Genomic DNA, 20,043 nt, shown 5'->3' on the forward strand with positions numbered 1-20,043 from the left:
AGTAAAAGAGAGAGAATAATATAAGACACACACTCATGGTAATCAAATATCACCTGAGAAACTAAAGACAAACATGGCACTGAGAGATATAATCTGTCATGTCTAGTGTTATTAACCAAAGCAGCGAAGTAGCAATCAAACTCAATCAAACCACCCATTTCTCCCTTGGGGAAAGCTTTTCAACGTTATATCCATATACAGTAACTATCCTGTAGTTGTGGGACCTCCTATTGGCTTAATACGCACTCTCTACTTTAGGCCTCAGATTCTGATTGGTCAGTGGTGACACTGCCATTCAACTCTCCTGGTCCTGATTGCTCTTCGATTCCTGTGATTTCGCCACCAACGAGAAACCTTGGCCCAACCCCTCCCTTTCCATTGGCAGACCCACTGTCTAGTGGCTTCCCTGACTGGTTAGTTAGAGAGGTTCCCTCCCATTTTTCTTCATCCAGCCTACTGGAGATCGACCAATACAGGTGAGCCTCCATTCGAGCCGCAGCCAATGAGAGCTCTTTCGCTGAGCAGGAGGGGGTGTCGACCTATGGAAGAGAGGTGCGTAGGCTGCAGTTAACAGTCCCACTGGTAACGTTGAGGTCACTTAGAACGTTCTTACTGTACCTCAAAGGTGTGATGAAAGGCACCATAGTCGACGTCAAAGAACCCCTCGGCCAATGACATCATAGGGCTGAACCTGTGACCCCATTGCACCTCCTCCGCCAGGTAAGAGCTCCTTGCCTGGCAGGTCATACCTGCACAATCACACACACACACACACACACACACACACACACACACACACACACACACACACACACAGTTAAAACACATTAACCACCAAAGGTGGTTACTAAGCTGACTACACAAATCAATGTTTGCAGTGGGCAGTGAAACCACCTCCATTTGCAAGGCAAGGTGCCTTACACAAGAGCAGTAACTCACAGATCAAAGACAGAAATAGTACACATTTGCTGATAAACATTCCGAAACGGCCACTGTTCATAACCCAATCTGCAGTAGGGTAGCAGCAGATTCACTTCAAATGACAAGAGTGTCAAGTGTCTACTATGTCCAACATGTAATGCAGATGCAATGATTAACCCTTCACTCACCAGTGGCCTCCACCATCCCCTCCAGAATGACCACCATCTCAAAGTCGTCCTTCTCCAGCTGGCCCTGAGACATGTCCCAGAAGGGCGAGGATGGCGAGATCTCGTGGGAGATCACCAACGGAGACACCAGGAACAGACGGTCGTCACCCGTCTCAAAACCTACACTGATGTCTGTCTGGTCCAGGGGGATGAACTCACCTGGGGATGGGGGGAGGAGGAGGAGAGGAGAGGAGGAGAGGAGGGATGCGGTAAATAACATGAGAATTTAAGAGATGAAATGAGATCCAACGAGACAAATCCACCAGATCCAATTTGGGATGCAGATATATGACCTCCATTCATTTCTATGGATGGCACGTGAGCCAATGTCCACAAGATGAAAAATCCATCTCTCCCCCTCTCGGCAGGTGATAGAGAATTATCTCCAGACCACCCATGCTCCTACTCTCAGTGACTACACCATGACATCTTCTCTGTGGACCGGGAGGGAGAGAAGAACAGCTTCCTCTCACAGCTACACAACAGGTATAATTACATTTACATTTTTGACATTTAGCAGACGCTTTTATCCAAAGCAACTTACAACATAGTAACAACAAGTACATTTGTCTGAAATAAGTGAATCATCTATACATCAGTCATCATAAGGAAAAATCTATGCTAGGACCAGGGGCCATTGGCTGTCACAATGCTAGAAAAAGGAAGGTTTATTTTTTTTGTGTATATATATAGATAGATAGATAGATAGATAGATAGATAGATATATATGTATACAGTATACACTCAATGAACACTTTATTAGGAACACTATACTTATACAAAGTAGGCTGGGCGACGCAATGAAAATTGTTGAATCTGGCTGAACATTATTTAAATGAGTGCGAACAGCTTGGCGAAATGACCAGTCAGGTGAGTGCAAAATGGTTTCAGTTCAGTTGCCAGAGATCCGTTCGAGAAATATAGGTTCCGTTGACCCAAGTTCCTGCTTGACAGAAATGGATGACACAGGGAAGTTGATTGTAGCTGTAACTGTACCATGGCTCTTTTCCAGTGATCCATCATCATAGAATGGACAAAACTGCACTGATCTTGTATTTATACACAACTAGTGTCCATCCAAAAATCAAAAACGGACCGGGAAGATATTTCATTTGTTATCAATAAGTACTTACAAATGACAATTGAGATAGAATATGATCTTAGGATATTTGCGGGCCTGCCCCATTTCACCCTATTTTATATACACCCTATATTATATTTGTATATCTATTTGTAGTACATTTCTACATATATTTTAAATAAATCACTATTATGCATTTTTTAACAAATTCAATCGTCAATGTATTCACATGTTAAAAGGACACGCAAACTTTGATTGCACAACACACTCGATGGCACAGCCTAACATGCTTCCGAAGCGTACGCCTACATGCCTGCAGAACCACACACACGCCCACCTACGATTAACCACAAGGGGGCGATACGACATGGCGCAGCAGCGTCGCCTCTGGTGGATTCGCCCTGTAAGGGGAAAGGCAGTGATGTGGTGTCGTCATGGAACAATCGTACTAAGAAGTACGTAGGAGGGGGCGCTTAGTGGCGTAGCACACTAATGCGCTTGCCACGTAATCGCAAGGTTCCTGGTTCGATTCTGACCCTCGACCTATCTTGCATGTCATCCCTCCTCTCTCTCCCATCCTTCCTGTCAATCTCTACTGTCTCTATCCCAATGAAGCAGAAATGCCCTAAAAACATATTTAAAAAAACAAAACAAAACAAAAAACATGCATGTATGTCTAGGGTGTATCCTCTGGGAGGCTGGTGGAGGTAGATATCGGAGGACGGGCTCATTGTAATGTATGGAATGAAATAAGGAATGGTGTTTGATACCACTGAACGCATGTTTGATACCATTCCTCATTCCATTCCATGCATTACAATGAGCCCGTCCTCCGATGTCTGCCTCCACCAGCCTCCCCTGGTGTATCTGTATCTCACCTTCCTGGGTCTGTTTGGACTTGATTAGTTTGGCCCTCATGTTGGCTCCTACGATGTGGGAGCTGCGCAGGTCTCCCACACGGAACATCAGACACAGCTTGTCGTCCCTCAGGGAGATCACAGCGTGCTTGGAGAACACCAGCGTCTCCGCTCGCTTGTTGGGCTGGGAGATCTTCACAAACATACAGCCCACCTAAACACACGGAGAGAGAAAGAGAGAGAGAGAGAGAGAAAAATTTAAGACCCAAATATTGCCTTGTAGTAGCTGTAACCTGGCTATGTTGGTATCAACTCATCCCAGTTCTAAATGATGGCAGCTCCCCATGTTCTTTTCATTCATTCTCCGTCCAATTTAAGCCTGAGCGTCTCCATAAGCCAAACCTTTCTAGTCATTTTGAATGTCTCCTCATTTGCCAATAAGTTACTAGCTTTGGCTTTCAATTGCGTATCATGCGACAGGGAGATAAGGGAGGAGAGAGAGAGAGAGAGAGAGAGAGAGAGAGAGAGAGAGAGAGAGAGAGAGAGAGATGTCCAAAAAGAGGCAAAATTACCTAGAGGTGAGGCTGAGAACAATATATTATGCTGTTATAAGAATGGAAGGGCAGTATGAGTGTCAGCCCAATGCTTTTTCCTGACGCATACAATCAATCATATTATTGATTCTTTTCTGGAAACCCCCTATCTGGAATTGATTGAACTGGGGCCTGAGTCTCACCATGAAGGCGTTGACCATCGATCCCAGGATGGCCTGAAGAAGCAAGAGCATGGTTCCTACTGGACACTGGTCCGTGATGACGCGGTGGCCGTAGCCAATGGTGGTCTCCGTCTCGATGGAGAAGAGGAAGGCCGAGATGAAGCCGTTGACGTTGTTTACACACGGTGTCCATGTCTCATCCTCCAGATGGTCCAGATCCCCTCTGGCGTGAGAGAGAGGAGGAGCGGGAGGAGAGAGAGAAAGATAGAGGGAGGAGGGGAGAGGGAGGAGAGAGAGAAAGATAGAGGGAGGAGGGGGAGAGGGAGGAGAGAGAAAGATAGAAGGAGGAGGGGGAGAGGAAGGAGAGAGAGAAAGATAGAGGGAGGAGGGGGAGAGGGAGGAGAGAGAAAGATAGAAGGAGGAGGGGGAGAGGAAAGAGAGAGAGAAAGATAGAAGGAGGAGGGGGAGGGGAAGGAGAGAGAAAGATAGAGGGAGGAGGGGGAGAGGAAGGGAGTTGGGTTGAAGGGAGGAGGGGTGTGAAAATGTTGACATCCGCATATATGTTGATAGCGCTAATGCACATATCTGAATGTTGATGTCTGTGCCCTAAAATACCTCTATCGAGAATCTAAACCTCATCATTTCGGGAGCAATTATCTGAACCTCAACGACAACAACAAGTTTTTTTCCGTCCCGTGACACACTTGGTCTTCCCTGTGCCTGTCTCACCTGAGGTAGGCAATCAGGTACCAGATGGCCCCGAAAAAGAGCCAGGTGGTGGCATAGGCCATGACGAAGACGAAGAGGGAGCAGCGCCAGTTGAGGTCCACCAGCGTGGTGAAGATGTCCGTCAGGTAGCGGTACGTCTCTCTCATGTTCCCGTGAGACACGTTGCAGCGGCCGTTCTTCTCCACGTAGCGCTGACGCTTACGCTTGCGGCTACGGGCTGGGGAGAGGAGAGGAGGGGGAGGAAGAGGGGAGGAAGAGGAGAGGAGGGGGTGGGGGGGGGGAGAGGAGAGGAGGGGTGGGGGGGGAGGAAGAGGTGGAAGAGGAGAGGAGGGGGTGGGGGGGGAAGAGGAGGAAGAGGAGAGGAGGGGGTGGGAGAGGAAGAGAGGAGTGGAGGAGGGGAGGGGAATACAAGGAGTTATATAAGGAGAAGAGCAGGGACTCCGTGACAAGGGTCAACAGTGAGGCCAAGAGAAGGATGAATAGGGTGAATTAAGGCAAAGGACAAAAGCAAATGAACAGAAGATATTGGGAGGGGGGGGGGAGAAGGGAAAATTTAAGAAGAGTCAGGGAGAATGACAAGGAGGATGAGAAGAGAAGACAGAGAGTAGACATAAGAGTAGAACAAATGAAGAATGAGAAATGGGACGAAAGATGGGGGTTGTGAGACTGTCAAAATCACTGAGGGGGAAACCGGAGTAGCAGCCATTGCAGCAGTTAGACAGAGGGTGGGGAGGCGTAACCATGGCAGGGGGATAGGGAAGGAAGTCCACATGTTCGGTCAATACACAATGTATGAGTGTGGAGGAGGGAGACAAAATGTAAAGCCATAGTCAATTACTTGCTGTCTCCAGAGAGTCTGGCTAAACACTGTCAAGAGTCAATTATTCAAAGACACACAACCTCACAACCCATACACAACCTCTCTCTCTCCACACAGCACAGATCAAACTGAACACAGTAATCAGTCTCTCCCACGCACACACATACACACACACACACACAAACAGAAAGACATACACACACACAAACAGAAAGACATACATACACACACACACACACACACACCACACACACACAGACACACACACACACACACACTAGATAGGGGCACACTGTCTTGGCACCAACAACTTCTCAAGGCAATAAAGCGTCTTGTTTTGCAGAGACTGTTGCTGGCGACACTCACTCCAGGCGAACCTTCCCCTCTCCTTCTCTGCCACCCGGGGGTTCTTATTGGGCTGGTCGGCATTTAGCACCCTCTCTGCAAGCTTGGACTGAAAAGATCTATTCGTGGTGGACTTGGGTGGCGGCGCGGTCTCCGTGGTGATTACATGTCCCAGTTCTTCTGACACATCAAACACTCTGGTGGACGTCACTTCAGTGGCCTCCTCCACTGGCCCCTCCCCTTTCTCAGAGACAGGGAAAGATAAGGACTCTGGGCGCGACGTGAAGACAGAGTTCTCAAGCGCCATCGGGAATGTGTGTGCGTGTGTGTTCTTGATGACGTCTATGGCAGACCCTGTCCAATAGGTATTGACTGTTTCATTTGTTTCCTTCAGTGCAGGTCCTGGAATAAAGGAACAAAAGAGAAAGTAACGACATTGAATTGAGTGTCGGTAACTGTTCATTTCTTACCCGTTGATCACAACCCCTTATAAATAGCTCTTCACACTAATCCTCCTTCCTATTATTGTTGTCCTATATTTAGATGCGTTGACGTCATAGAAGAATGGAATCTTCAGTGTGTTGTCTGAAGGACTGAGGTTAAGAATCTTCATTTGATAGAGCTAATAAGACTCTTTCGGTCCCTGATGCACTCTTCTCAACCCATCCCATTGACTTCAATCCATCTAATCTATATTAATGGAATGGGTAATGTTTTTACACAAGGGCTGATTGAAGCATTGAATAACTCCACCGTCAGAGGACAGGGTGGCCATATGTCTCCTGTGCCTGTGAAGGGATAGGGATGGCAGGATGAGAGATGTACTAGTACTTCTAAATCTGGTCCAAGAGAGCATGTGACATATGCACAGAACCATGGAGCCTACAGAGTGGCACACACATGATGTATCATGCATACTGCAGCCTGAGGTGTGTGTGTGTGTGTGTGTGTGTGTGTGTGTGTGTGTGTGTGTGTGTGTGTGTGTGTGTGTGAGTGTGTGTGTGTGTGTGTATGTTTGTGTGTGTGTGTGTGTGTGTGTGTGTGTGTATGTTTGTGTGTGTGTATGTTTGTGTGTGTGTGTGTGTGTGTGTGTGTGTGTATGTTTGTGTGTGTGTGTGTGTGTGTGTGTGTGTGTGTGTGTGTGTGTGTGTGTGTGTCTGTCGTCGGACAGACAGACAACTAACCCTGCCCATGGTCTTATGTCATAGGCAAAGTTATAGGCAACTGAGATGACGTGTCAGGTATCTTTTCGATGTTATGAAAATTATGTAATTATACACATGAGCAAATAGCAATGGTTTCATCCAAAGGGAATAATTATAGCCTGCACTGTAAAATGGAGTCCGGTGTAGCCTACAGTGATAAAAGAAAAAACCTACCTGGAGTTCATAACGGTGATAGACTATGATGCTGGCTATTCAAGATGACGCATTACACGTTATTATGCGATCGATCAGTAATACTCCTGTAACAAACCTACACCAACATTATATCGCTATAAAATAAGAAAAATAACAGTTCTCCTTACCTGTGATTTATAGCCACTTTCTCACCCTGCATGTAGACGATTTCCCCCTTTATCTTCTTTTGCAAGACGATAGCCTTTTATTCATAAAGGGCTTCTCAATGCAGTTATGTCCAAGAGCGAACCTCGACGGTTGGCGACTCTGATTCGATCCGTTCCATTTTTGATGTTTACCAGGACTCAGATCGGGTGGGCGCTCGATGCAGCATCAGTACACTGTCCTCTCCTCTTCAGGAAACAAAAGGCGACCCGGAGCCAGCCCGTCTGCTTTTCAGATGTCTGGAATCCAACAAGCGAGAAAATAACAGAAACCGCTGGTATTATAGGTCTATAACACACATAGTATACTACTGTATCTTTTCAAGTTTGTCTTTCAGAGTTTAAGATGGTGGAAATCCGATAGCCGATAGTGCGTCTGCAAACACCACCGTTCTGCATCTGATGGAGCGGATCACCGGCAGCTGCGCAGGTGTCAGAGCGACCGTGGCCGAGAGGATGCTGTTATCGTCATCCACTATTAATTCAGATGAAACGCTATTCATTAGCATGACAGTGAGAGCGCTGACACCTACAGTATTTATATTTATGAGGATAGGCCTGGAGAAAATTGTAATTAGCCTATTCAAGATTTGTGGAGGGCTGCAGTTTCTGGACAATCTGTCTAAAAGTGTCGACACGGTGAGGAAAAAAAGGAGAACACGTGTAAAGATGGGAGAAATAGGCAATCCTAATTAAGCCGTGAAGGAAGTGTAGACAAGGTGAGGAAAGAAGAAAAACACATGTAAAGAGGGGACAAACACTCAATTCTAATTCGCTATGAGGGAAGTTTTAGAGATAAATCAATTAATCTAATTTCCTGTTGGGTTGCAATCAAATGATAGTCTACATTCTGTAGCCTAAATGGAATTAACGGATAATAGCAACCAATATGTAACATGTATCCACATCTTTCTGACTCCTATGCATATTAGGGTTCGGGTTAGTATCTAGCTGCTGCTGTGTTTACATAACTAGCCATTACGGTGGTCACAGACTTGGCCCGCACTACGTGTCTAGTGCATGCACTCCCATGCTGAGGGTGGCGGTAGAGATCTCACACTCGCTTTACATTCATCAACAAACCGACTCGAACAAGAAGCCTTCCTTTCCAAGATGTCGGTGTACGGTCCAGTGGTGAAAATCCACCCTGTGGTTCTCGCCTCCATTGGCGACTCTTACGAGCGGAGGAATGAGGGAGCGAGTCGGGTGATTGGAACCTTGCTGGGTAAAATAACTACTCCTAAATTTACTAGAGTGACGGTTGGCGGTGGCAAAGAAATGTGCCGCTCTGAGAAGATGCGCATGGCTGTCTAGCTAGGCTAGTTAGCATGCCCAGCTGCACTGAAGCGGGGCTAGAGCTCAGCTCCGCCACCGCTAATTAGCTCGCGAGCTAGCATCAAGCTGAACAAAACAGTCAGTTTTTGCTCTCCTCCTCTCGACTATTACATAACCAGCCAGAGCTGTGATCATTGAACTGTTTGACACGTTTTTTTCCCTGAATTGGTACTGGTCTGACGTTTGATGAACTCTCATTCTAAGAGTTAATTGTATCTGTGCAACGATTGATTGATTACAATACTACTTTCGTTTCCACAGGTACCATCGAAAAGCACTCTGTTGAGGTCACCAACTGCTTCTCTGTCCCCCACAATGAGTCGGAGGATGAGGTGAGTACATCTTAACAGGTGGTTTGATACATTGTTACTATCGTAGTAACCTGTTTGATACTTGAGTCAAATTCTATATCTTTCGGTTTCTGGCAGTCTAATGATGAATAAGTGAAATCTGCTGTTTGCAAATGAGAGTACTACAGGCCCAAGTGACATTTATCTTTCTGTATGATGAAAGGTTGCTGTGGATATGGAGTTCGCCAAGAACATGTACGATCTCCACAAGAGGGTGTCACCCAGTGAAGTCATCATTGGATGGTGAGTATACTTTTAGTTAATAAGAGATATAAAACCATTCAGAATGGATGGCCAATACTTGTCACGCTAAGTGGTATGCTAGTGTGGACATACACAACCCATGAAATACATATTTAGTGTAAATCAAATTGTATGGAATGTGCAATACAAATAAAGTTTGATTTGAAATTAAACCAGTTCCTCTAAAGTGAAAAATCCCCTTCTTGATAACAGGTATGCCACAGGCTTTGACATCACAGAGCACTCTGTGTTGATTCATGAGTACTACAGCCGAGAGGCCACCAATCCCATCCACCTGACACTGGACACAGCGCTGCAGAGTGGCAAGATGAACGTCCGCGCCTACGTCAGGTGACCGGTCTCTCTCCTGCTCTTTGTGTGTCTGTGTCCCCCCCTCCCTCTGTATCTCTCATTGATGTCCTTTATTTGTGTACGGAAGAGCTATTGTTTGACTCAACGGTTTTGTTTCCCCTGACCAGTGCTCAGATGGGTGTGCCAGGAAAGACAGTTGGTGTGATGTTCACCCCGCTGAGTGTGAAGTACGTCTATTACGACACAGAGAGGATAGGCGGTAAGAACCTCATTTTTTCTCCCTCTCAATACAGCGAGTTGTTTACGAACCAACTGAGAGAGAAATGGTTTTAGTAAAACAAAGGCTGATGCCCAGAGCAATGATACTGACAGATGTAGGGCATCACTGCCAATAATTCACCCGCAGCCAGTGACATAGCAGGGACATGGTTTACACGAGCTGAACCTGAAAAACCAGAACAATGCATCCCGACACATTATTCCAGCATAGCTCATGATCTACGGTCATCCTACTGATGTGTCGGCCCATTGTAACGATGGTGACCTTCATCATTTCAGTGGACCTTCTCCAGAGGACACGTGACGCACCCAACTGTGCCAACGGCCTGACCTCTGACCTGGCCCAGGTGGGCAGGTCAGCTGGCAGGGTACAGAACATGCTGACCACAGTGTTGTCCTACATTGAGGATGTGCTGGTGAGTACTGAGAGCTTGAGGATGATGGCAGCACTCAGGCACATTTTACTGTATAACTTTATTAGTCCTTCTGTTTGTTACAGTAACAAACAGAATTTTCCTCTGCTCTGCATCCGATGTCTTTTTCGTTCCTATTGCCATCAGCTGTACTGATTGTATGATGTTGTATGATGCCTGTACACAGACGGTTCTTTGAGTTGCTATGCAGTACGTAGGTGACATGGCTAAGCGCGCCGTGTGTCCTGTCTCCCAGTCTGGTAAGGTCACGGCAGACAACAGCGTGGGCCGTTACCTGATGGACCTGGTGAACAAGGTTCCCAAGATCACCGCCGAGGACTTTGAGACCATGCTCAACTCCAACATCAACGTGAGTGTCTCCCCGGTGTTGCAAATGCAGTTGGCCAACGATAAATCTTGCATGGCAGATATGATACTATGGGGTAGTGTGATTGATTATAAGGGTTCCAGTGAAAATGTAGATTACGTTGTCTTCTTGGTGATGCCTTGTTAGGTGTGTGTGTGTGTGGGCGCGCGCACGCACGCGTGTCTTCTGCTCCTCATTTTCTACCTTTTTTAGGTATTTATTTTGCTACCTTCACACACCTCTACCACATGAAAAAAGTGTGTATCGGATGTTCTCCCTTCATTGTATTTGTGTTAATTCTCTCTCTCTCCCCCCCCCCTATAGGACCTGTTGATGGTGACCTACCTGTCCAACCTCACACAAGCACAGATTGCCCTCAATGAGAAGCTGGTGGTGCTCTGAGCTGTGACGGGTCGGGATTTTCTTTTGGAGTGATTGATATTTAATTTCTTTTGTATGCTACTTTGACTCAAATAAATAAAGGAGTTATACATACATACATACACGCTTGGTGTGACTGTTTTCATATTATGAATAAACACTGTTTTTTTTTTAGCTAAAAGCATGTACGCATTATAATTGCTATCCGTATTCATGTTGAACTAGATAGAGCTATGCATGCCTTGCATTAATATAGCTCCTTGAAAGGGAGGGTACATGTAGACAAAAGGTCAGATGGATTTGCTTCAGTGAGCCCTGTCTTCCCCTGTGGGGACTGTCACAAATGATACATGCAGGGCTCTGACTGGAGCTGGAGATGAGAGTCCTAACAACAGTGGAATGTATAGCATGGCCTCTGAAAGGGATGCCTAATTAAGTGTTCGCCTGTGAGGCTTTCTTAAATGTTAAGCCAGATTGTTTTCTATCCTATGACATTTTTCAGCTGTGGCTGTGTGTACGACACTGGGATTCACACAGCCTTTACATTATTGTCATGATCGTCTATGAGGTCTGACATATTATGACAAAAATCTGATCTGAAGTCATGACAGCTTTAAAACATTTTAATGATGATTTGTGTATTATTAAGTCTGAAATGATGACATGATTTGTGTATTATGACGTCTAACATGACAGACATCCGTGACCGCGCACTATTATGACAGCTTCATAAAGCGTATTGTATATTATGACCTCATATTATTATTTATGATTATGAAGTGCTTTGAGTGCCTAGAAATCTACATTTCTACGAATTTGAATGTCATCCCTGGCCCTGTCGACGACAATGTTCCTGACACTCCCTTGCGCAACAAGGGCATGACGTCCACTTGGTTTCCATGGCATCTAAAAGCTGAGCGTCTCCCTGGAAACAGCAGACAGCAACACATCGGTCCTGGCTCTTGGGACTGGCGCGTATGTTGCTGTGAAGTTAGCTTGCTCACTAGGCCTATATTGTTATGACAAAGCTGATTTGCCTGAGACTGAAACATCTCTATTTAGGCATACTTTATGTGAAGGTTAGCTTGTAAAGTCAGCATTCCTACTGTTTGGTTACTTGGCTTGCTAACTTTACAGACATAGCTAACTCACGCAGGTGAGGTGGCAAGCTTTTGTCCTGTTCTTCAGAATGGAAGGAATATCATCATTCCAGAATCTCCAAGCGCTCTCTGCCTTGTTATCAACCCAGGATGACGATAATGAAGAGTATTGTAAAGTAAGGCCTATCCACCATACCTCATCATGATGTCAGCCGCCATCACTAGCAAACAACAATGATTATGTGTATCATTGTGCATATCAGCAACTATTCTACCAGTTTTGCCTCGTGGAAAGTTGTACTGTTACGTGTGTATGTACTAAATGGTTTGACGTTGTATTTTGACAATTCCTGAACAGAATGTGAAACCTACTGCCCTTATGGGCCCTGGACAAATAGGCTCCCCGTCACCTACTGCCAACAAAGAAGGTACGAAGAATGACCTACCTGTTGTAATGGCCGGTGGCCCTTTAAGGGTTAATGTTTATATAAAATTAGAATACCTTACTTTCATAACTGATATGCACGGAGCACTCTAGCTATCCGTGGATTGGTGACCGATTTGATTGTACATCTTTTATTTGTTTTTCCCTAATGTGTGGAATAAAGTCACATCATTGCTATAACCCCTCCGTGTGCAATCAATAACGTTACACTGTGCGTCAGTGGGGCTTTGGATTGCTGGTTTGGCTGTTCAGTAGCTAATAGTCTGTGTGTCTAGTTACAACAGCCTACGTCAAGAAGAGCAGTAAGGACATCTGGAGTGAGGGAGAGGTAGCAGAGGGGTCACAGTATGATGACCTCACTGACCCCAGGCCCCAGCCTGAGTAAGTCATCGAGATTTAATTACAACAACCAACACAAGACCACTGAGTTAACTCCCAAAGCTCACATCTCACTTTTCTTGTTGCCATGGACACTTTTGTAAGTTACCTTTGAGATGTGTTACACAGTAGTAAGTAATTAACTAAGTGTGTGTGTGTGTGTGTGTGTGTGTGTGTGTGTGTGTGTGTGTGTCTGTGTCTGTGTCTGTGTCTGTGTCTGTGTCTGTGTCTGTGTCTGTGTGCGTGTGCGTGTGTGTAGGTATGAAATAGTGTTGAAACAGAGTGTGGGGACGGAGGACATGTTTCTGGGGATGAGCAGAAAGGACCCCTCCTCCATGTGCTGTGACAGCATCCTGGTAACTATGGAGCCACAGCCACTACAATAGTCTACTGTGTGTGTATCAGGGGAGGCTGGTGGAGGTAGAAATCGGAGGACAGGCTCATTGTAATGCATAGAACAGAATGTGTTTGATACCATTCCTCATTCCATTCCATGCATTACAATGAGCCCGTCCTCCGATTTCTACCTCCATCAGCCTCTCCTGGTGTGTATACATCAGTCATGTCAATCTGAATGGTAGATCAGAGAGAGACATTTCTCATTCAATAGTGTTAACTTTCACTTCTCAGGTGAAAATCAAACTGCCAGAAACCAAAACAACGGATGTAGTCCTAGATGTAAAGGAGAAATTCCTTGATCTGCGTACACCAAAATAGTAAGATCCTTTCAGAATGTTCTCTGAAAACCTCCGCAAAATTATCTCCCATCACTTCTTGACCACCTCTCCTGCTCCTTTTTCTGTACTTTCGCCATCTCTCATTTCATCTCCCCCTCTCCCCCTCCGTCCCTCCCTCTGCCAACATCCGTTTGACTAAGTATACCCCATCTCTGCTCTCCACAGTAAACTTGGCCTACATCTTCCGCACCCTGTCCACAGCCTGGAGGGAAAGGCCCAGTTCTACAGTGAGAGAGAGGAGCTTGAGGTGACTCTACCTATGAACCGCCCCATGGACTGCATCAACCTGCAGTGAGAGAGAGATATAGGGTTCTTGAATACTCAGCAATACAGGGTACTCACTACACAGCACTGTTCGACTCGCCTGTGACCTCAAAGCATGTAAAAGAGCTTAGAGGTGTATGGAATGTGTTCATGGCATGTGTACATGTCATGTGATGAGAAGGCAGACCTTCCGTATGGTGTCGCGAAGCTTATAGTGTCAGCCACAGCCTGACGACCATCATTTGACCAGTAAGTTGAAGTATAGTATGGTGTTTAATGGATCGAATGCTTGTTTGAATGTTTCACAATGTTTTCTATTCTGTTATGATATATGATATATACAGGCCTATGTAGTATTTGAATAAATAAAATGAATCCAACTTTTCTTGACTCAGTGAGTGTTTCATTTTGGGAGAATAGTCAGATGTCACAACAGATTTGGACTCCTGCCCCTACATTACACAATATTTACATGTTTATTCATATGCAATGCCTACCTGTGAAATGTGTTTCACTGTGTGTGGATGGGTGTGTGTCTGTGCAGGTGCTACCTTTGTGTTTCATTTTGGGAGAATCGCCAGACACAAAAGACAATTATTACACAGTATGTATATGTTTATTCATGTGCAATGCACTGTTGTATTATAGTAGTGAGTTATGCTCTAATTGGTATTATAAACAATTATGTAGAATTAGTGTGCTGGGACAGCAGAGGGGCGTGCATACGTTGCTGCAGCATCGAACGTGTGATCATGTGACGCAAGCATTTCCGACACAATCCGGACACCGACACAACAATACAGGCTCCATTGCGTTGCACGGTCCTACTCCCCCACGCCTTTCTCTCGGTATGGCGGACGGCGAGAGGTCCCCGTTACTGTCAGATCTTGGAGATGGTGCTCTTGGCAGCGGTAACGGCGGAGTGTCTCCAGGCGCGGCTCCCTATGGTCTACCCAATAAGCCACAAAGTGAGTATCCATGGTGTTCTCCATCCCCTAGCCTGGGCATTCAGCTGGCTAGCTAGCCAGCTTGCTTGCTTGCCAGCTGACAACGAATCGGTCTCTTGTACCAAATGTAATGCTTCATAGCTAGCGGGAGGTGCTAAAGCTTAGCTAGCTCTCTAACTAGATGCTACGCGAGCAGCGACATCGAAATCATACGATGTGTTCTTCTGGGAGACTCGAGGGAATAAATGATGGTTGCTAAGTTGGCTAGCTAGCCAAAGATGCTGTCAGCAGCACGCCGGTTGGTTACTTCCCCCACCCGAGGTGGTTGCCAGTGGCAAGCTAGCTGCACAATACAGACACAATTAATAGCCACAACCTTTACAATTGTATTCTGTAATGTGATGGTGGCATTCTGGTGCCAACATAATGGTATTTATGGCTGGCTGGCAGCTTTATGCAAACAGCAACCCGTATACTGGTGGATTGACTGGCACTTCGCATGGCCAATACGCAAGCTCCTAATTTCTGCACGATAAGTTGACGACCAATTACAGTATCCATAGGAGGAGCTAGTGTATCGACGTAAATAGTAGCATGAGGTGGGGTATGAGGATTGTAGTTATAGTTTCAGTTGCTGGTAATGTCTGATTCAGTCGTAGACCTATGTAACAAATTTGATGTTGGTTTACTTTCACCATCCCCTCCCTCTTACACAAACACACACACACACACACACACACACACACACACACATACACATACACATACACATACACATACACATACACACATACCACACACTCCGCCTCCAATAAGCCCCTGCCTGCATTCCTGCAGTCTTTTTATAAAGCTCCTTTCAGTTGAACTCGAGACCAAATCTCATTTTCGTGTTAATCCAAATAAAAAAAAATAAAAAAGCAACTTGCAGTATTTAACCCTTTTGTGGTTCAGTGCCAAATTCTAGTGTCTGTACATGTATGCATGTATTGTGTTACGTTCTCTCTCTCTCCCTCTCTGTCTCTGCATTCCAGGCTTTCCTCCTTTCCCCAGCCCCACCCAGCCCTCTGTGCTCCTGGGGGAGGACCCCCCTCCGTATTCCCCCCTTACCTCCCCCGAGAGTGGCAGTGCCCCAGTCATCAGCTGCAGGGTGTGTCAGAGCCTCATCAGCGTGGAGGGGAAGATCCACCAGCACGTGGTCAAGTGTGGGGTCTGCAACGAGGCTACGGTGGGTCACACCTGTTCACATCTGTCCACAGACCCTGTTCACACCGCTGGGCCAAGCTGAACCGAGCCTAGCTGTGCTACTAGCTGACCTTGATACACATCCACCATATGTTTAATGCTGTTATCTCTCCTGACTCAATTCCCATATTCCTCTCTCTCTCTCTCTCTTCTCGCCCCTCTGTACCCCTCTCCTCCCCTGGTCTCTCTCTCTCTCTTCTTCTCGCCCCTCTGTACCCCTTTCCTCCCCTCTCCTCCCCTGGTCTCTCTCTCTCTCTCTTCTCGCCCCTCTGTACCCCTCTCCTCCCCTGGTCTCTCTCTCTCTTCTTCTCGCCCCTCTGTACCCCTTTCCTCCCCTCTCCTCCCCTGGTCTCTCTCTGTACCCCTCTCCTCCCCTCTCCTCCCCTGGTCTCTCTCTGTCTCCCTCTGCAGCCCATTAAGAATGCGCCGGCAGGGAAGAAGTATGTCCGCTGCCCCTGTAACTGTCTGCTCATCTGCAAAGTCACCTCCCAGAGGATCGCCTGTCCCCGGCCTTACTGGTGTGTGTGTCTCTGTGTGTGTGTGTCTGTGTGTGTGTGTGTGTGTGTGTGTGTGTGTGTGTGTGTGTGTGTGTGTGTGTGTCTCTCTCTCTCTCTCTCTCTCTCTCTCTCTCTCTCTCTCTCTCTCTCTCTCTCTCTCTCTCTCTCTGTGTGTGTGTGTGTGTGTGTGTGTGTGTGTGTGTGTGTGTGTGTGTGTGTGTGTGTGTGAGAGAGAGAGTGATTGAGACTGACAGAAACAAATGGAGAGGGACGGCAGGTGCGCAGACACCACAGGTCAGAGGAGGAACGATTCTCCCCAGAAAACCCAGATGCCATGAGCGCAGATGCTACTTTAGGCAACACAGCCTTAGTTAGGACAGGTTATACATAGACCAGGAAACCTGCTCTGTGGAGAAAGGAGGACTTCACAAGGCTGTTGGAGACAACACTGAATCTAATAACCATACAAAAGGACAAAATATGTCACATTCGCAAATTGTAGGGCTGAATTAGGCTAACACTGTCTAGAGTCAGTGAGATGTATAATCACACTGTGTTGTACCTTAACTAAGGAACAATGACTACCCCAGCTAAACAATGCATTTTGTGTTTTCCCTCCAGTAAGAGGATAATAAACTTGGGTCCAGTCCACCCTGGTCCAGCGAGTCCTGACCCCCAGCCGGCCGGAGCCAGAGTCTCCTGTGGACACTGCAGCAACACTTTCCTGGTATGACCCTTCACCTGCCTCGGTGCTAGACTCAAGTGTACAGTAAAGCAATTTTGACCGCCGTGAATATTGCCTTGCGTGCGCAGTATTTTTTATTGGACTAATGAATTGATATTCTGCATCTTATTGGCGTCAGTGTTCAAAAGCGTCGTGATGGCATGTTCTAAAAGGTTTGTTCTCTTCTCAGTGGACAGAGTTTACTGACAGGACACTGGCCAGATGCCCGCACTGCAGGAAAGTGTAAGTATTCGTTCGCCTCTCGCTGCCCGTCTAGCCCTCTGTCAACATAACTTCAATTTGTGTAACGTCACGATTATATTCTATTTTTCCTGGTGGATCTTGTGTACTGTGTTCGTAAGCGAATATGCTGTTCTTTGACCTATGCAATGGGCCAGAGTCCTATACCTTTAGCTGGCTTCAGCAACAGACTTCAGGATAAGCTCCTTACCCTTTGGCGTCTTAGCAACATGTTTCTTTCTCCCTAACCTTAACCCTAAATATTCCATTTGGCTCTCACTCTTACCTTTCAACATGCAGCTCCTCGATTGGTCAGAGGTACCCTCGGAGGCGGAGCCTGTGGTGTTTTCTACTATGCTTGCTATTCAGCGTCTCTACTGCTGGGCTGGTGGTGAGTGGACAGTAGTTCATGACTTGACCAAGACTGAACTATTATAAACAGACACACAAACTACTTTCGGTACTCACCACTAACATGACTGCTATTAAACATTGTGATAACATTGTGTTAACATTGTGTTTCTCACTGGTTAGGGTTACTGTTAGGCAATGTTTTTTTGTTTAAAGCGCAGTACAATCGACTGATTAATGGATATCACATGTTCAGCACTGTAACATGCTTCCTCTCTCTCTGTGTTCTCTCTGTGTTCTCTCTGTGTGTGCAGGCGTAGCACAGGGGAGGCTGGTGGAGGTAGAAATCGGAGGACGGGCTCATTGTAATGCATGGAATGGGATGAGGAATTCCTCATTACATTCCATGCATTACAATGAGCCTGTCCTCTGATTTCTACCTCCACTGGCATACCATATAACATGCCAATTCCCTACTGTTCTCCCTCTGTCTCCAGGCTGGTACGTGGATCCAGGCCCAGGACTACCGGGGGATCTACGCCTCCTGGGCTGTGCTGGCCCTCCTGGCGCTGCTCACCCTGGGTCGGGCCCTCTACTGGGCCTGCATGCGTGTTAGCGAGCCCCTGCAGAACTTCACATAGACACGCCCAGGACAGGACAGGACAGGAGAGGGGAGGGGAGGGGAGGGGAGGGGACACGAGCGGGGAGGGGAGGGGACGGGAGGAGTGACGGCTTTTAAAAAAAAAAAAAATATTTATTAAACTTGAAATGAAATGGGAGAAGAAAAGAAAAAAAAAAAAGAGTTCTCCTCTCCTCCTCCTTCTTTCCTTCTCTTTAGAGTCATTGTTCAATGTGTTTCCAAAATGGATGGTGAACGTAGGCGTACATCTGCTGCCATTGGTTGAAGCAGTGGCCTGACGACTGCTACTTTACTATTATTATTAATGATGATGATGCTGATGATGATGATGATAATGATATATAATCTTGTGGCCAGTGAGGGGGGTTGCAGTTCATTTTAACATTTTTATTGTTTCCTTGTTTTAATGGGGTGCTCTGACCAAACCTGTGGCTGACACACTCCACGGCCCCATAATGGTCCTGTTTAAGGCCTGCTGCGTTGCAGTCACTTACCAGATCTCACAGCATCTGGATGAGGATTTCTCATGCAGCCACATCGGCATCCTATGATATAGCAATCTGATGCACTGACTGCGCAGTTGATGACGTGGCGCGCAACCGTTGGCTGATGCGCGCTGACTGACTGACGGACGGACGGACTGCAACGTGGTCGGATTGAACGCGCCCATTATGACACGGCTCAGTGTCTCAAGTCTTAAATGATGACACCGCCCCTGTTTCGGATAAGACCGCTCCTCAATCGTAATTGATCAGTTATGTTTTTGGGCATTTGACATAAGACTTAATTTGTTTGGGTGAGCCCTTATGGAAGCGCTGTTGAGGGCAGATAAGCTAAAATGCGGCCAAAATTCAAGGTCAAACTACGCTCTTTGACCCGACATCAAGTAGGGTTCGCTGAGCGTCTTCCATACGAGGTCAGGCAGTATGTTTGAGGTGATATTTATGCTGCATATCTGTGGGACTGTCTTTGATCCAAAGCAGCTTGGAGGCCTTAAAAAGAAGTTTGAGAGAAAGATTCAACAGTCTCATCTCTACACACACACACGCACACACACACACACACACACTTTGTTCTCAAGCATGTCACTTACACACTAACATACCAAAAGATGGGCATGTTTAGGGTCTAGGGCAGTGGTGGGGTGGGAAGCCAGGATAAAGGTTCCTGTTAGCCTCACTATTGTTCCTTTAGAAGGAGCCCCAGCGTCTCTCCTGAAGGACTTCAGTTTCTAATGTGCTCTGATTCTTGTGCTGTTGGATATACGTATGGCTGATATGGTATTAAGCCATGTTGTACTTTGGTTCTAAGTGTAACACATTGTTATAAGGTGTGTAGCTGCAGAGGTCCTTGAGGGCAGAGGTTGGCTGTGTGCCTGACTATTGTATGGGTCTTCACCAGTCGAGGTCAAAGTAAAAGGTCAGTGAAGAGAATTCATACACGCACTACATGCTTATTCATATACACACGCAATCTACGTTAACCATATAACATTAACTGTGGTTCTGAATGTGGTACTATTCTTTTTTTTTTTTTTTT

The 20,043-nt window shown here is 46.3% G+C and overlaps 4 protein-coding genes across 6 annotated transcripts in view; 3 read left to right on the top strand and 1 right to left on the bottom strand.

Annotated features, from left to right (window-relative positions):
* Positions 1–254: 254 nt before the first annotated feature.
* kcnj9 (potassium inwardly rectifying channel subfamily J member 9) lies at positions 255–6,002 on the bottom strand (the record flags this gene model as incomplete). Of its 2 annotated transcripts, none has more annotated exons than XM_083689672.1 (7): positions 255–539; positions 619–749; positions 1,110–1,307; positions 3,108–3,300; positions 3,823–4,024; positions 4,531–4,747; positions 5,717–6,002. In XM_083689672.1, the coding sequence occupies 7 exons, from the start codon at positions 6,000–6,002 to the stop codon at positions 255–257; spliced, it is 1,512 nt and encodes a 503-aa protein (XP_083545798.1). The 2 variants fall into 2 exon arrangements, with proteins under 2 accessions (XP_083545798.1, XP_083545799.1); XM_083689673.1 differs by having other exon boundaries at positions 4,531–4,740; positions 5,713–6,002.
* A 2,355-nt stretch (positions 6,003–8,357) lies between these two features.
* eif3f (eukaryotic translation initiation factor 3, subunit F) lies at positions 8,358–11,059 on the top strand. The gene is made up of 8 exons (XM_083689913.1): positions 8,358–8,484; positions 8,856–8,926; positions 9,108–9,187; positions 9,401–9,538; positions 9,667–9,758; positions 10,058–10,194; positions 10,448–10,561; positions 10,883–11,059. Exons 1-8 carry the CDS (start codon positions 8,373–8,375, stop codon positions 10,958–10,960), a joined length of 822 nt encoding a protein of 273 aa, XP_083546039.1. The 5' UTR covers positions 8,358–8,372; the 3' UTR covers positions 10,961–11,059.
* Positions 11,060–12,128: 1,069 nt separating this feature from the next.
* On the top strand, positions 12,129–13,935 carry dnaaf6 (dynein axonemal assembly factor 6; the record flags this gene model as incomplete). The annotated part of the gene is made up of 6 exons (XM_083689751.1): positions 12,129–12,215; positions 12,398–12,467; positions 12,760–12,865; positions 13,122–13,218; positions 13,493–13,578; positions 13,765–13,935. The coding sequence occupies 6 exons, from the start codon at positions 12,129–12,131 to the stop codon at positions 13,892–13,894; spliced, it is 576 nt and encodes a 191-aa protein (XP_083545877.1). The 3' UTR covers positions 13,895–13,935.
* Positions 13,936–14,655: 720 nt separating this feature from the next.
* Positions 14,656–20,043, top strand: part of pip4p1a (phosphatidylinositol-4,5-bisphosphate 4-phosphatase 1a) — a 6,131-nt gene continuing 743 nt past the window's right edge. Inside the window, exons 1-7 of one of the 2 annotated variants that reach the window (XM_083690399.1) lie at positions 14,656–14,831; positions 15,842–16,035; positions 16,464–16,570; positions 17,171–17,276; positions 17,464–17,516; positions 17,814–17,904; positions 18,362–18,599. In XM_083690399.1, the coding sequence (XP_083546525.1) occupies positions 14,714–14,831; positions 15,842–16,035; positions 16,464–16,570; positions 17,171–17,276; positions 17,464–17,516; positions 17,814–17,904; positions 18,362–18,505 (813 nt within the window). In that variant the 5' untranslated portion in view covers positions 14,656–14,713 and the 3' untranslated portion in view covers positions 18,506–18,599. Of the gene's footprint in view, positions 14,832–15,841; positions 16,036–16,463; positions 16,571–17,170; positions 17,277–17,463; positions 17,517–17,813; positions 17,905–18,361 lie in introns of both variants that reach the window. The other variant, XM_083690400.1, reaches the window with a different exon arrangement.

This window comes from Argentina silus, assembly GCF_951799395.1.
Source record: "Argentina silus genome assembly, chromosome: 18".
Classification (NCBI taxonomy): Eukaryota; Metazoa; Chordata; class Actinopteri; order Argentiniformes; family Argentinidae; genus Argentina; species Argentina silus.

Bases quoted from the DNA above. Each gene is read 5' to 3' on its own strand.
- eif3f (XM_083689913.1), top strand. From the start codon at position 8,373: ATGTCGGTGTACGGTCCAGTGGTGAAAATCCACCCTGTGGTTCTCGCC. The intron at 9,539-9,666 runs GTGACCGGTCTC...TCCCCTGACCAG, and splicing joins AACGTCCGCGCCTACGTCAG to TGCTCAGATGGGTGTGCCAG. The intron at 10,195-10,447 runs GTGAGTACTGAG...CCTGTCTCCCAG, and splicing joins CCTACATTGAGGATGTGCTG to TCTGGTAAGGTCACGGCAGA.